This window comes from Gracilinanus agilis, chromosome 3 (genome assembly GCF_016433145.1).
Source record: "Gracilinanus agilis isolate LMUSP501 chromosome 3, AgileGrace, whole genome shotgun sequence".
Classification (NCBI taxonomy): Eukaryota; Metazoa; Chordata; class Mammalia; order Didelphimorphia; family Didelphidae; genus Gracilinanus; species Gracilinanus agilis.
The window spans coordinates 228972635-228989438 of record NC_058132.1 but is presented as its reverse complement, the minus strand read 5'-3'; the positions used below and the strand labels follow the sequence as shown (position 1 = coordinate 228989438).

The 16804-nt window shown below is 34.9% G+C and overlaps 1 protein-coding gene across 4 annotated transcripts in view; it reads left to right on the top strand.

Annotated features, from left to right (window-relative positions):
- Positions 1-16804, top strand: part of GULP1 (GULP PTB domain containing engulfment adaptor 1) — a 154703-nt gene that overhangs the window by 8212 nt on the left and 129687 nt on the right. For all 4 annotated transcript variants that reach the window (XM_044669716.1, XM_044669715.1, XM_044669714.1 and 1 more), the window contains exon 2: positions 1338-1399. In XM_044669716.1, the coding sequence (XP_044525651.1) occupies positions 1338-1399 (62 nt within the window). The remainder of the gene's footprint in view (positions 1-1337; positions 1400-16804) is intronic.

The window sequence follows — 16804 nt, the reverse complement described above, 5'->3', positions numbered from 1 at the left end:
AAGTCAGGATCATGAAAGCCCAAGTTCCAAGTCATACTTTTGTTATTTCATAAAAATGGAGGTAATACTAGTAGTACTTATTACTTCATAGGTTTGCTATGAGGAAAACAGAATAGCATATGTAAAGTGATTTGAAAATGTAAAATATGACATGAATAAAAGCTATTACCATTTTTAAAGGCAAGCAATCTGGCAAATATGAAGCATCATTTCTATAGAATATATTTCTAGAGGAAATGCTAGTTTTAGATAAGAGTCTTTCCCTATTTATGTGGGAACAGGAACTCATTTCTCCAGAGAAGGTCTTACACAGCAGTCATGTTCCCATACAAACCCACGAAATCTTATTAACCCTTAAAATGCTTGGGAATTTATAATTTTATCACTATGTAACAGTATTTTGGATGGAAATCTATTCTGACCTCCAAACTGGAACAACATGGAAATGAAAAACAATTAAGAAAAAGAGTATTAGCATTCATAAGTTTCACACTAAAAGGTTATCTTTGTTTTTTTTTTAATGTAAATGAAGCTTTCTTTTTAAATTTCTCTGTAGGTTTGAAGAACTCCCAAACTTGTTCTTCTCAAACTGGCCAGCCAACTTCTTTTATTTCCCTCTTTGCTCTCTAGATGAAGTACAGAAAGAATCTGATTGATAGTAATAGAAATTAGAGAGCCTGAGACTGACTTCCTCTTCATTATTCAGGACAGACCAGAACACTTGACTCCCTTCTTTATATCATGCTACTTTTTCACTCATGGAAGTCAGTGAAGGAGAGGACAAGGCTAGGAATGAAGGTAGAGCTGTAAATAAAAGCCAATGCAATTACAAATATTCCAGTCTGTAGTAAGAACAAGAAAAAATTCTTTGTTTTCCCATGAAAGAAGAAGGAATTATGGAGACACATACTGTATACCCTTGTGAAGGACCTCTGGGAATTGGCCATGTATCTCAGAAACTGCTTCCTCCCTCCCCAATATTCCACAAAAAAGGAAAAACTTCACTAAAGAGTATATCCTTCAACTATATAATTTAGGTAATTAATTGTGTTCATTGGTTCTGCAATCAGACTACATGGGTTCAAATCCTGCCTCTGACATTATGAGTATAATCTTGGGCAAGTCTTTTAACCTCCCTGGTCTTAAATTATTTTATCTCTAAAATGGGGGAGGTTGGGCTATGTGACCTCTAAGATTCCTTTTAGTTCCACATGTGTATTTCTTTGAATATATTTTAACTTGGGCAACCATGCTCATCATACCACTTAACAGATCATAAACACATGAATATGAGAGTTAATATATGTTTAATCAAGTGCTACTATCCTTCATTACAGATAAAACTTGGATGCATACTCCTGAGGCTTTATCGAAACATTATATTCCCTATAATGCAAAGGTAAAGGCACTTCTTACTTCATTTTGCTATGCTACAATATTATAGCTCAGTTTTGTTTTAAGAAATATTAATTCAATATAACCGTTTCCTAGAAAAAACACATTTGAATGACTAGAGGATATGAATTATGCTACACTTTGTGCAGGTGGAAAATTTGCCACACCTGAGCTACATTCCCAGCATCCTTTTAAGTTACGTACTCATTTGACGTAGAGGGGCTTGTGAGATAAATCTGGCTGAGACCCATGCTGCTGGGCTCTTTTTTGGAAGCTTGTGCTTTGCTTTGGTAAAGTGCTGCAGGTGTGAGTTTTTGGCTCTTCTTGCTTTGCTCATTTTGCTGAAAGAGTCCTTTTCCTTTTCTTTTTGTTATTAAATGATAAGGTTCATTCTTTCTCTGAAAGACATGTTTTATTGCCCCCAAACAAGTGATCCTCAGACATGCATGATTGTCTTTGAAATAGAATTGTTATCTCTAATAAATGTATAGTTTAAAGTTTTCCTCCCTACATATATTTTCCTGAAGTGATTTTGGTGGCAAATCAGATCAATGTCTTGAATACTGTTTTCTGTATGATTGTGACATCATAAAAATGGAATAATCAACATATTATTCTTGATTGCATTTTAATTTATAACAGAGAAAACAAGGGTAGAGCAGGACTCTAAACATTTGAGAAAGGGACTGTTGTATTTTTAATGTACACATTGTGAACATTTTATTATCTCTGGAATGGAGAACAAGAGAACAAACTAAAAAGAAACCCTGCTTTCTTTCTGGGGCATGTTTATTCAAGTTACTGCATTTTAATGGACCAGGCTCTGAATGATGAAGCCATATCCAGTTTCTCCTAGCATTAGCATTTGCTTATTGGCAACCAAGAGCAAGAGTAAACAGGCCTTTTAAACAACTCTATTTTAAAAGGTTTGCTAAGGGGAAAATGCTTTTTGGGAAAGTTATTGTGAGCATCTAACCTAAAATATTTTTTTCAGTTAATATAAATGTGTGAATTTCAAAGTGGAAGAAATGAGAAAAGGATTTACAGATGTATGAATAAATGTGATTGAGTAGAAAGAGCACATGCAGCAAACCTTTGAAGTTGTAATGGGAGTGAGGTCAAACACAGTGGGAGGCTGTAGGAATATTGTTATCGTGGAATCAGTAAGCTAGGGAAAAGAGAATGTTGAGATTGGCTTTGGGAGTATATTTCCGAGGATAAATGAGCATTGTTTTGAGCAGGGATGAGAAAGTCAATGATGTTTGGGTACAGTATCTCTAGAAATGCTGTTCTAACATCTGAATCAGCAGTAGGTAACAGGAGCTTTAAAGGTCGGTCCTGGCAAAACTACTTCCAAAGTTGGTGCTTAGCAGTGAGATTTTTCTAAAGTGCAGCAACAGTAGGAGTTTCCTGCTGACTGGGCAGCAAATGGAGGAATGTAGTTGCTATGTGAAACTAGGATAACTGAAGTCACCAAGATCTCTATGAATTTTATTGCAAAGTGTACATGGTGATTGATTGTCTTTATTAAAGCCAGGTTTAATTAAATGAATGACTTAATACCATCTACTTCTAACATGGATGTTCTTTTCTGCAGATAATACAGCATTGTGTGAAGTCAGAAACTGGAACTAGAGAATTATTTTTTAAAGGGTATGGACATCTGTTTGCAAGTTATATCTCATACAAAAGCAGTAAAATTAATAGTTTGCTGTAATGATAGTGTTTTTATACCTTTCAAGTTGTTAAATAACTTTATTGAAAAGAACAATTAATTAACCTTAAGTTAATTAACTTTAAATGCATACATAATTGACACAACCAAGTGTCAAATGAAATAAGGAATTCTATCTACTTTATAATATGCCCTGATTCAGTATATGATCTAATTGCAGGTCTCTAGATCATTTCAAGATTTTCTTACAGCTGGCTCACATATAAACAAGAAGGAAACTTTAAAATGTCCTTGGAATTTTGAAGAGATCTTTCTTTTTAGGAGTTAGGGTAATCATATGGGGCCAATAGAGGCTTTCTGGTTGCCTTAATTTCTGGGTTGAATTTGTGACTATTTCGCTGGTCTATGGTAAACCAAGTTTGCTAAGATTTCCAAGGGTCATATTGTAAGTAGAATCTATCAGAGTCAATTTGACAGATCTTTGTGATCAAAGTATTGTTCTAGGTACTGAAGGCAATACAAATCTGGTTCTTGTTCTCATAGAGATTACAGAATATTTTTTATGTAATGGGCTCTTTTTAAAGGTAGTAGATTCTTCCTCACAAGAAGTCTTCAAGTTAAGGCTGGATGCTCAATTATCAGAGATTATAGAAAGGGATTCTTATTTGTATATAGGTTGTCCTAAGCCTTCTTCCAATTCTGAGATTGTATGACAGTGGGAAATAAAAGACAGACTGTTTCCTAGAGCAAAAATTGCTAGATGGCAAAAAATGGTAAAGGAAAAAAATACAGGAGTTCAAAGGAAGAAAAAATGTTGCTTCTCTCTGAAGGGAAGACTTTATAAAATAACATGACCTTTGAGCAACACATTGAACCATGGGTTTGATTTCAATAGGTTGAAATGGTAAGGGGGTAAAGGTGGGCACAAAAGTAAAAAGCCATGACAAAAAAAAGGTTACAAAAGCAAAGGGGACACACACACACACACACACACACACACATACACACACACACACACACACACACACACACGACACACGGAGTTTTGTGGCAGTAGAAAGCTTGTGTAGAGGAATAATGGATATTCATATACTTGTGGATAGATTTCACCTTGTACAAATAGGAAGAAATTGAAAGTTTGAGAGCAGAATGACATGATTAGAATGGTATTTTAGGAGAATAAGTCTGATAATATCTTGCAGAATCCATTAGGGAGAGGAGAGACTGGGAGTAGGTAGGTTGTTGGAAGCTATAGTTGTATAAGATACAGAATTTCACAAAAGTAGTAGAAATGGAAAAGTGCAAATGGAGAAGGACTTGAAAGAGATGGCAATAGGAGAATTGACAGGATTATTTTTTTACTATTAATAGGATTTTGAGGGGTGAGAGAAAGGAAAAAGTCAAAGATAATCAGAGATTTCAAACTTGTGTGAATGAGAGAATGGAAATAGTATTAAATGTTCTGTTACTGAACTTATTTTATTTGGTATCCTTCGCAAATTGACATCCTTATCAAATACACTGATGAATTAAGCAGAGCTAGCAACTACATATAAATAATAATTTTCCTAAAGAAAAAAAAATTTTTGGAGATTATTATATTATGATTGAAGACTTCTTCATATTAAAAATTCTGGTAAATAGTAAGCATTTAATAAATTATTGTCTTTCTTCTCTTTTTAAATACTCTAATGCCTTTAGTTGTCCTTTGGAATATTTTGTAGATAAACATTATTCCATTTTATAGCAGTCTATTTCATAAAATTCACATTAAATATTCATTTTGTGCCCATTTTAGACCCTGCATGGATTATGAAACAAAGTAGGTAATTAAGAGGCACTATATACTATTCTGTAATGGTCTCGTTAGATTTATTCCCATTGCTTATTGACAGCATAAATATTATTTTAGCCCATAGGGAATCCTGTAAAATTCTCTGCTTTGTTACTTTTCACAATCTCAAAGAAAAGTACAGATTCACAGAGCTTCACTAATTTATTTAAAAGTTTAATTAGACTGTGAATAAAGGTGAGGTGTTTAAAACGGAAAGTGAAAATTATGGAGAGTAGTAATATGAATCCAAGAACAGCAATTTTAATCCTAGGGTTTCTTAAAGTTAAATATGAATTCAAATTTATTTCTGAAATATGTATAGATGTCATTAGAAGAGTAGAGACCCACAGGTTTTATAATTCTTTAGCTAAGAAAGTACAATTGATCATCACTGGGGGCATATTTCTGTTAACAAGTACAGAATTCCAAAGGGCTGAGCTCCTATTTAGTTTGCATCCTTGTTGACAGTAGTTATTCTACCTTTTAAAGATTGAGATTACTCAGGAGACTCTCTTCTTCCCATAGGCACACCGTCTAAAAGCTAAACCCCTGCATGTTAGTTTTCCCCTTTCTGCCCTATTTCTAAGAATCCTCTAAGGAGCTTTTTAAGGGGAGGGAGGATACATCATTTCCTCCAAAACATCCCTGACCCTTTAGTAAGAATCTTATTCCTGATTTTTTATCTAGTATGTCAATGTTCAGCACATGTGCAGTGACAGAGAGAGGCGTTTGATAAAACCTGAATTCAATCTAAAAAGGCAGCAATGGATTTTGGATCATATTTGAAAGACCTAGGATTAAGACTTGTCTTTGACACACATAAGCTATGTGACCTTGGACCAGGTCAAGAGCAAAACCTGAACAATAACAAAAATAGCAGCAGCAATGGCAGTGAAATATAGGTTAATATCTGTTTGAATATTACTGGGAATAAGCTTAATAAATGTTTTGTTGGTTACAATGAAGAAATTTTCATTCTTGCAATTTGGATTTAATATTTTGTTCTGTGGGGACACAAGCAGACCAATTTTAATCTCTTTTCTGTATGATAGTCTTTTAAATATTTGAAAACTGATATCATACCTCTATACCCTGCAAAGTCTTTTTTTTTACATGTTAAATGTTCTTTCTCCACCTATCACTAATTATAAAGCATAATTTATGCTCTTTACTATCCTAGTCAGCCATCTCTCAACACCTTTCTTATTAATGTTCTTCTTAAAATGTGGTACTCTGAGATGAATATATTACCCTATAGAGGGACTGACAAAGACTGTAATGCAAAGCAAAAGAAAGTATTTAGAGGAAATAAAAAGATAAATAATGAAGGAGAAAGGAAGGAAGGAAAGATTATAGGGAGGAAGAAAAGAATAAAGGAAGGAAAGAAGGAAAGGAGAGAGGGAGAAAGAGAGGGATGAAGGAGGAGAAATTAAAGAGAATATTTGAAATGATTACCTGCTTATAAGAAAATGGTCATTTTACTTGAAATCTCAAATATTCCATTCTTCTTCTTTGTATCATATCTCTGAGAAATGGCCCAAAATGTATATAGTTTCATTTTTTTTTCATACGAAGAGACACTACTATGAATATGAGACTGATGATCACACTATGGGGAAAAAGTGTTGTGAAATGACACATACAATAAAACTATATTGTTGGTTTCCATAATATGTAAAAATAGTAAAGACAACTAATTACTATAAATTACAGTGCTTGAACAGAATGAAATATGTAGATTATTAGGAAAGGGTGATAATAGGTTGGCAAAATGTTTCCCAGTTCCTTTCTATGTAAAGAGAGATTAGAGGTCAGTAGGAATTGTGTAAATAGAAATTATCTCTATCCCATTAATAGTCAAAAATCTACTCAACCCAGGCGTGCTAATGATGTCACTCCCACCTCCCTTAGTGGGGAGGGGAGACGAGTTACCCACACGTGACAATAAGTAACAAATCAAGAATAAGGGACTGCCCTTTGGGCAGTCCAAATCAATGTAGAAACTGCCATTTGTCCATTTGAATTAGAGGTGGACCACAGGAAGTGATGAAAGACACTATCTCTTTAAGTAAGTGAGTGAACTTCCTGTGGGGGCAGTTGCCGTCTGGAACTAGAGGAAGAAGCATCTCCTGAGACCACAGACAGCTTATGCTCTGTATTGTCACGTGGGTAAGTTAGGCTGGCTTCCTTGGCCTAGCTGGGCCAATTCTAAACTCTGCCTATCCGGCTGTTGGGCCTTGCGGCTTACAGCTTCATTTATTTAGACCTCTAACCTCCCTCTTCTCTTTATCCCTACTTACCTTCCTGATTGTAAATAAACTCTTCAACCCGATGCTGACTTGGGTCTGATTTAATTACGGAATCAACTTGAATTGTTGATTCCTGGCGGCCACATAATTTTAATATATAGCTAATAACTAAATTTTAATTCTTACAGAATTCACAAATATAAAGTGGATTACAAACCAGTTGCCAGTTTCCATGCTGGGCAATACAATCAATAATTTTTAAAGCCTATTTGCCTAGACGAAGAAGATGCAGTGAATAAGAAATGAAGATCTCTAATACGTGTAACTAACAAATCAAATACTGTTAAAATCATATATAACTTTAGGATGGTATTTATTTATACCATGCTTATTTGGCCCCTGCTCTGCCTGGGGAGTGATAGAAATAATTCTACCTCAACCTCCAGATAGGATTATTTTTTTCTTATGCTTAAAACATGACATATATTTAGCATGTTACATTTCAATTGATTGCTTCATCTTTATAAAGAAGATATTGTATTAAACTCCTCAATTTTTAGCTGAGGAAACTGAGTCTGAGACATAACCAAAGGGAATCTATGCTTAATTTTATATGTCTGGCTCCAGGAATCTCTGAAAAGGGTTTGGACTAGGGGAGGTAAAACTAGTGAATCCAGAGCCAAAGCGATTTTGTAATAGTTTTTCTGGTTTTCTAGTTTCTCTTGGAATTATTTTGCAAATGACATGAAGTTGGCAGTATTACTTCACACTGGATGATCGAATAAAGATTCAAAAAGGTCTCAGCAGGACAGAATGTTGGACTGAAATTTGAAATTAGTTAGGGGCATTGGAACAGGGATAAATGTCAAGTCTGATCCTTGGATTAAAAAAAAATTAACTTTGTGCATACAAGATGTGAGAAAGGGGAAAACATGGTATCTGGGTGTTTTCAATGAACTACAAACTCAATGTGAGTCAGTAATGTGATGTGAGAGCCAGCAAACTCTTAGAAGTTTAGATTCCAATGAGAAAATCATAGTAGCCAAGACTAGAGATTATTCTGCTAAACTTTAGCCCTATCAGACCACATCTAGAATACTATATTCAGCCCCAGGAACCATATTTTTGGAAGGATGTTGATAAACTTAAATGTCCAGAGGTGGGAAACCAAGATCATGAATGCCATCACTGACTTGCTGTATAATTAACTGAAGGACTTAATGGTGTTGACTATAATTATAATAATAATAATGATAATGATAACAATAACAGCAGCTAGCATTTATGAAGCCCCTTAAGATTTACAAAGCATTCTAGAAATATTTTTATTTTATTCTTGTCATAAACCTGGGATATAGGTATTATTATTTCTATTTTACAGATCAAGAAAAGAGGAAGAGAGAAGTTAAATGAATTGCCCAGGATTACCTAGATTTTGAGTGTCCAAGGCTGGATTTAAATTCAAATCTTTCTGAATTTAGGCCTAGCACTTAATACATTGAGTCATCTAGATGCCAATTAAGAAAAGACTTAGAGGAACTTGATACTTCTCTCCAAGAACTTGAAAAATTGTCATGTAAAAAAGGAATTAGTCTTAGTCTGCTTCTTTTCACAGGGCAGAATTAGAAGCAATATGTGGAACTTGGGAAGAGATGAGTTTAGGTTTTATAGCTGGCAAAACTTCCTAATAATTTGAACTATACAAAATTATAGTGGATTGCCTTACAAAGAGGGAATTTCCCTTCACTAAGGGCCTGTAAGAAGAGATCAGATGGGGTAATGAGGTGGCGCAGTGGATAGAGAATCAGTCCTAGATTTGGGAGGACCAGGACCAATCTGTCCTCACACACTTCCTAGGTGTGTGATTGGTCAAATTATTTTGCCCAGTTTTTCTAGCCCTTGCCCTTCTGTCTTAAAGTTGTTACTAAGAAAGTAAGGGTTAAAAAAAAGATGTTGGATGGCCATTTGCTGGATAATTTGTGGAAGAGATTCTATTGTCATATATTGATTGACTAAATCACCTTTAGACTCTCCTCCAGTCCTGAGATTGTGTGATTTTATAAGTAGCACATAGCAATTGAGGTTGGTGGGAAGGACCAGTTCTAGAAGTACATGTAAATTGTGAGTACAGACATTCTAATAGAGGTCATGTTTGCATCACTTTTATCCAAAGAGGAAAATCAATTGAGGTTAATTTAGTTTTTTTCTAAATTTATAGCAACTTGCAAAAATATCCCCTACAAAACCCTACTATTGTTCTCAAAGATCTTATATGAGTAAAATGTACGTGTGTAGTTTTCCTTACCAAGACATACCCAGGAACTCTATGATCACAACTACAAAACGTTTTCCACACAAATAAAATCAGATGTAAACAACTGGAAAAACATTAATTGCACATGGGTAGGCTGAGCCACTATAATAAGAATGAAAATTCTTCCTAAATTAATTTACTTCTTCAATGACATACCAATCAAACTACTCAAAAATTATTTCATAGAGCTAGAAAAAATAACAAAATTCATTTAGAAGAATGAAAGACCTAGAAATATCAAAGGAATTAGTGGGGGGAAAATAAAGAAATGTGGCTTAGCTGTATTCAATTTTAAACTATATTATAAAGCAGCAACCATCAAAACAATACGGTGCTGGCTAAGAAATAGAGTGGAAGTTCAATCAACATGCAATGGTAAATGACCAAGTAAGCTAATGTTTGGCAAACTCCAGAGATTCAAGCATTTAAAAGAACTCACTATGTGACAAAGACTGCTAGAAAACTGGGAAATTAGTTTGGCAGAAATTAGGAATAGATCAACTCCTCACATCTTATACCAAGTTAAAATCAAAATGTAAACATGATTTAGAAATAAAGAGTGGCACCATAAACAGACAAGGAGAGCACAGAACATTTTATGTGTCATGCCATGGATAAGGACAGAATTTAGGGGAAAACAAGATTGAAAGAACATTTTGAGGTGTGAAACAGATAAGGATGACTATATTAAATTTGAAAGTTTCTGCATAAACAAAATCAGTGTAGCCAAGATTAAAAAACAAACAACATGGAGCAGCTGGGTGGCTCAGTTGATTGAGAGTCAGGCCCAGAGATGAGAGGTCTTGGGTTCAAATCTGACCTCAGATTCTTCCTAACTGTGTGACCCTAAGAAAGTCTCTTAATCCCCATTGCCTTGCTGTTTGTTGTCCAAAGAATGTGATAGCAAAATGAGCTTGATGAAGGCATGAGCCACAAACCATCTCTAGCTTGATGAACAATAGCTCTCTTGGCCTGACACTTTACTATTACTTTTACAAGTATTTAATTTAATAGTCTCCCAGAATATGGGGGAGTAACTATAGCTGTGGTAAATCAGCCAGTGAAACAAATAGTGTTAAATCCTCCTGAATATTGAGCAAGGATCAAAACCACAGTTAAAAATGATTAATTAGCTGTACTCAGTGGTACCCTGCAAGCAGAACCTAAATGTGTGTTGATGGTATGCTATACTGGAAATGACCTCAAGAACCTGCATCTTTCCCAGAGGGAATAGTCACTCCACTCTAGTTACTCTCTCAGGATCCTAAATGTAAGCTTGGTGAGAAGAAGACTTTTGTGTTATTCAAGAGCCCCCTAGTATTGTGTTTTTCATTTATAAATTAGCCTAAATTAGCCTACACAATTAACTTTTAAAAAAACTCTTATCTTCTGACTTAGAATCAATATTGTGTATTGGTTCCAATGCAGAAGAGTGGTAAAGGTAGGCAATGGGGATCAAGTGACTTGCCCAGGGTCACACAGCTGGGAAGTGTCTGAGGCCAGATTTGAACCCAGGATCTCCCAACTTTAGGCCTGGCTCTCCTAAGCTTCCTTAGACTATTAAATCTTCTTTTATTTTATTTTTTATTTTTATTTTTGGATATAAATCCATTCTACCTGGATTTTTATTTCCTTTTTACATATAACACTTTATTTTTTCTTCCTTTCTTTTATCAAATTTTACAAAACCAAAACAAGCATTTCCACATAAATAGGAAAAGAAAATTGTATGCAAATGAAATCACAAATTTCCTATATGTTCTACTTTTCTTCATATCTACATAATAAATCCTGTCTACAAGAAGCCCATTCACTTTCCACCCTCTCTACATTACAGATGATATTGTCAGAGAGACCAACATACACATATAACTTAAATATTTCATGTTTTACCTTTTTGTTCACTTTCTTGAGGTAACATTCACAGTTTATTTTTCCAGCATTAATTCTGTGGCTGTATATAATGTTCTCCTGGTTCTACTGATTTCACTGTTCATTATTCTGTGTAGTTTTCCCAAGTTCTTTTTTTTATTTTTTAAAAATAATCAGTCTGCTCATCATTTCTTAGAACATATTAAGATTCCATCATAATCTTATACCATCATTTCTTTAGCCATTCCTCAGCTGAAGGGCATTTTCTTGATTTCCAATTCTTTGCAAGAACAAAGAGAGCTGCTATAAATATTTTGGAATATATGAGTTCTTTACGTTACCTCTCTCCCTGATCTCCTTGGGAAACAGTACCAGCAATTGTATTTCTGGGTCTAACATTATCGGTGTGTTTCCAAATTGACATCATTAAGTTGTTTTTTTTTAACCCTTACCTTTTGTCTTAGAATCAGTACTATGTATTGCTTCTAAGGCTGAGGAGTGCTAAGGGCTAGGCAATGGAGGTTAAGTGACTTGCCCAGGGTCACACAGCTGGGAAGTGTCTGAGGCCAGATTTGAATCTAGGACCTCCTGTCTCTGGCTCTCAATCCACTGGACCACCCAGCTGCCCCCAACACTATTAAGTCTTAATCAAAACTATTTACTAAGCAGATTGTAAAATGAGAATAATTATAACATTATATCCTGCCTATGCAACTGGAACACACTCTCCCAACAATGTGTGGGGTTTCTGAGGGGGAAGAGTAAGAACAAATTTATAAAACTTTAGCAAAAAGGCAAATGGGTTGGGGACGTGTGCCTGGGAAACTCAAAACTCAGAACTGTGGTCAGCATCCCAAGTTACTGATGGATGGAATTATTTCTGAGCAGGTTACTGTACTTGGGCAACTGCTTTTCTGAGTCTTTCACTCTCCTGCTGAGTGAGGCCACTTCTCTGTTGATTGCTTCACCTTTCCAGGGCCATCTAGACAATGTCAGTTTCTTTGAGAGGACTCCCAGCCTGACATCTGCAAAGTTTTTCTAGATTACTTCCCTTTGATGAGTTCTGAGGCATATCTACTTTTTTGGCATTAGATGATAGCCCTGGGAAACACAAAGGTAGAGCCTTTATGTCATCTCTTCCAAACAGCAAAACATTTTTCTTCAGTGATCTCTTCCTGGCCACACTTAGCAGTATAGACTCTGTCTTCCAGTGACCCATCTCTTAGACATTTACTTTACCATTTAATACTTTTCTGCTAAGGATTTATGACTGAGGTTTGGTCTTGAATGACCCTACTCTTCCCCAAAATAGTTCTCTTGTGTGAAATGATTCACTTCTGTCGTATGGTGAGGTACAAAAATCTAGCAAGAATAGGCAAAATGAAATTGTCCCCTCATCCCAAATAATTCTAGGAATCAGGGTTTCCCAACTTATCACTCTTGAATTTCTCATGTTAGTCAGATGTAAAATAAATACTGGGAAACAGAATATTAGCCATCTTTGCTTAAATACTTTTCCTCCGCAAGACTTCTTTTCCTGTTTTCTCTAACATATTTAACCTTAATTCTGCCCCTTTTGTCATCAATAAATTATTTCAGTCAGAAAATAGTAAATCCTTACATCCAAGAACATTATGTATACCTGATGGACTTATAAAATTGTTCACATTACTCTATATAGTTATTGACATGTATTCTAAAAAACTGAAAAAAATTCAGATATTAATTTATTTCTATCAACATCAGACTATCTGAGATTACTGGAGAATTTCTAATAAAATCTCAAAGTAGAGTTCTTCAAAAAGCCTCTCTTTCTCTCCTTACAAATCTTAATATCATTAATCATTAGCAAAATAATTTTTGTTCAAGAGAATATTTGGATTGTAATAGAAGCATTCTATTATGTGTATCATTTATTATTTTGATTTTTGAATAACTGCATTCTCAAACAAAGGGCTTCCTTTCCTCTAAATAATATGTCAAAAACAGGAAGTAGCTATGTAAAGAGGTCCCTACAAGCTTTCTTAAATTGTGTACCAGTGTTTTTAAGGTAGGAAACTAATGAAAAGCCTATGGTAGAACATTTTATAGCCTAATGAAACATGGTAAGAGGAGATTTTAATATAACTGTGTAGTTTTACTAATGCTGCTCCCATTAATTTTGGTGAATTAATAATAAAGTGTCCCTTAGTAGAATGTTAACATTACCATATGACTTGTTTCAAATGCAAGATTTTTCAAGAAATGAAAATAAATGACACCTATCACAATTCAAAGAATATATATAAGAATTAGAAAATGCAGATTTAATACAAACATAAAAAGCTAGGGAATAGATGTATGCTTGCAACTTATGTTTTGTGTTATAAATTCTGATTCCTATATTCTGATCTGGTTTATAATGGCAGTAGACATAAAAATGCCCAGTTGCACTATTACTAGGAAAAAATAAGGGGAAAAAAAGAAATTGATTTTTGTATATGATCCATTTCCTGAATCTAATTTTTTTTAGTTTTCCTAAAGAACATTTCCAGTAAAGAAATATTTTGGAAATGATATTTAAAAAAAAGACACATTTAGGTTTTATAGTTATTCTAACATTCCTGAATATCTAATGACATTGAGTTTGAGGATTTTTTTTCCTTTTTAAACCCTTACTTTATATCTTAGAATTAATACTGTGTATTGGTTCCCAGGCAGAATAGAGGTAAGAGCTAGGCAATGGGGGTTAAGTGACTTACCCAGGTACACACAGCTAGGAAGTGTCTGAGGCCAGATTTGAACCCAGGATCTCCTGGTTCTTGGCCTGACTCTCAATCTAATGAGCCATCCAGCTGCCCCAAGAGTTTGAGTTTTTAAAAAAAGTATAAGAAACCAGAATGTACAGTTTATCTTTTAATTTTATTTTTATTTCCCTTTAAAGTGCTTTTATTGAACATAATTGTGAATCTGTAACCACTTTTTAAATGTCTCTTTATAAAACAGTACCACGTAGACACAGAATTCTTAGAAACCCAGAGCATATGAGATGTTATTCTCTTTAGCCTTCTTTACAAAGGAAACTCTAAGGATTTTTCCTGTCACAAGCTGTGAAAACAAATATAGTACAAGAACAACCTTAATAAATATAGATGTCACACATTGTGAACCTTGGAGCTAGTGCATTCTCAAAAAATACTGTACTAAGTAAAAATATAGGATGCCATGGAACCTCTAACCTTAACTGATTCCTTAATATTTGAAAGAAAAAAATGACAAAAAACCAATTTTACTTGAAGAAACAAACTTTTACATCTTTTTGAAGGGTTTGCATTTTTTGAAAGTACATGATCTCCCCCAGCACCAAATTTTAAACTGTCATGTTCAATTGGGAAGAATTATCCTTATTGGAAAAATATAGCACCCAGTAATGACAACATAAAGATCTGTGGTGATACAGGTGCCGAATCACTCACTGGAGCACACTAGAATATAGTAGGATGCTTACCACTTAATTGATTGACTCTTCACCTTTATGTAGCACTTAGTCTTTTTCAAAATACTTTACTCACGACAACCCTATGAGGCAGGAAGTATGTATTTTTCCCATTTTATAGATGATTAAAACAAAACATGTTCAGAAAGAGGCAGTAGTGGAAAGGGCTCTGGACGTGGGAAGCCAGGAATTCTAGTTTCAGTGCTATCCCTTACTCTTAGTACCTGAATGACTTTTGCCAGCCCTTTCTTCTGGCTCTTCCATAGCTTCCTTATTTGTTAAATTGTAAAAACAATTCTTGTTGAAGCTACCTCATGTGGCTCTGGTAAGAAAAACATTTTATTAACTACAAAGCCCCCAAAGAGATGTGAGATAGGGTTATAGTCATGACTAAGTAAGAATTTGAAACTAGATCTTTCATCCCTTTAGTCAAATCACCTTCTCAGATTTTACACTGTGTCCCTGTTATCAGTGTATAAGGGGCTTCTGTGGGGTGCTCAAAGAGGACTAGCATCTCTGGTATAAGGGCTTGACAAACCCTTTTCAGGGCTTCTCATTCACCTTTGGCATCTACCTGTCACCCAACTCTCACCTGTGGCTCCAAGAAGCTGTAGAACACCCAGCATGCACACCTTGGTTTAACCATCTTAGCAGATGGGCTGAACTAGATTGAGGATAACTGACAGACCTCAAATGAGTTGGTGACACAGAAGGATGCCTACCCCAAGCACTAGAAGATTTTCACTAGCAGAAGTTTGTTCCAAAGGCCATGAAGGTGGCTGAAGTAAGTGCTATGTAATAATCAGAGCTTGATCAGACAATGAAGATGTCAAGGTCAGATATTGCATCCTGGTCCATTGCCAGTCCTCCTGACTTTTTTCCTGCCACTGAACTTGTATGACTCTAGGAGAGAGAGTGAGGATGATGACTTTGAGTTAACTTTGCCTCATTTAAATCCAAGTCAAGACATTACTCCATGCCATTGGGCCTCTTTGAAGGTGAGCAAAACAACCATAAGGGAAAGAAAACTCTTGAAGTGTATCCTCCTTCCCTCTTCCCCAAATTTTGAAGGTAAAGATGAGCAATATTGAGAATTAATATGAAATAAATGACTATATAGCTGTAAAAATTCCATCCTGAGGTGATTTATAAATGGGCTGCTGTTGAAATTAGAGTATCTACCAAATCCAATCTAGGAGAAATTGATGTCTCTTAAAAACTCTGTAGCTAAAATAGTCCATTCATAACTTAGTTTGTAATTGTTTGTCTATTTTCCAAAGATGGGTCCCATATAAAACCATGCCTGGGATGAGAATAAAGAAATTCTTAAATGTCTAAGAATTGTGTTCCAAACAGAAAATTTCACATTTCTGACCTCAAGATGGAGGAGTCACTAACCCACAATGCACCTGTTGTAAAATAAGTTGTGTTGTGATATTGCTAACATATTCATGCATTATTGCAGTGAAAGAAAGGTGGAGAGGAGTTAGTTATGCATGGAGTTTGGAAAAATGTCAGTCAGTGACTGGTCAAGAATTTGCCAGTAAGTTTCCAGATCTGTTGAAGTAAGGAAGTTCTGCTCTCTGTGACCTAGATTAAAACAAAAGACACTCTAGAGAACCACAGTTCATTAGTTCCTTTGTTCACTAACCAACTTTCTGAAGCATAATTTAATCTCTCTAATATTTCTTTCACCAGGAGACAATATTTGTCCAAATGATCAATAACAGAATGCCAGATATATTTCCCATTGTCATGTTTTAGAAGGGACATTAATAAGCCATGAGTTTAAGTGTTGATAAGAGGTTCTCCAGAATGGTAATAAAATTTCAAGTTCATGTCATTCTATTATTGGTTGAAAGAATGTGAGATATTTATCCCAGAGAAGAGTAAAGTAAAGCAAATCTCTGCTTAGACTCTCTCTCCACTCTAAAAATTTCAAAGGGTGCCATTTTAACTAATTATAGGGAATTTTCTGCTTATCTAAAAA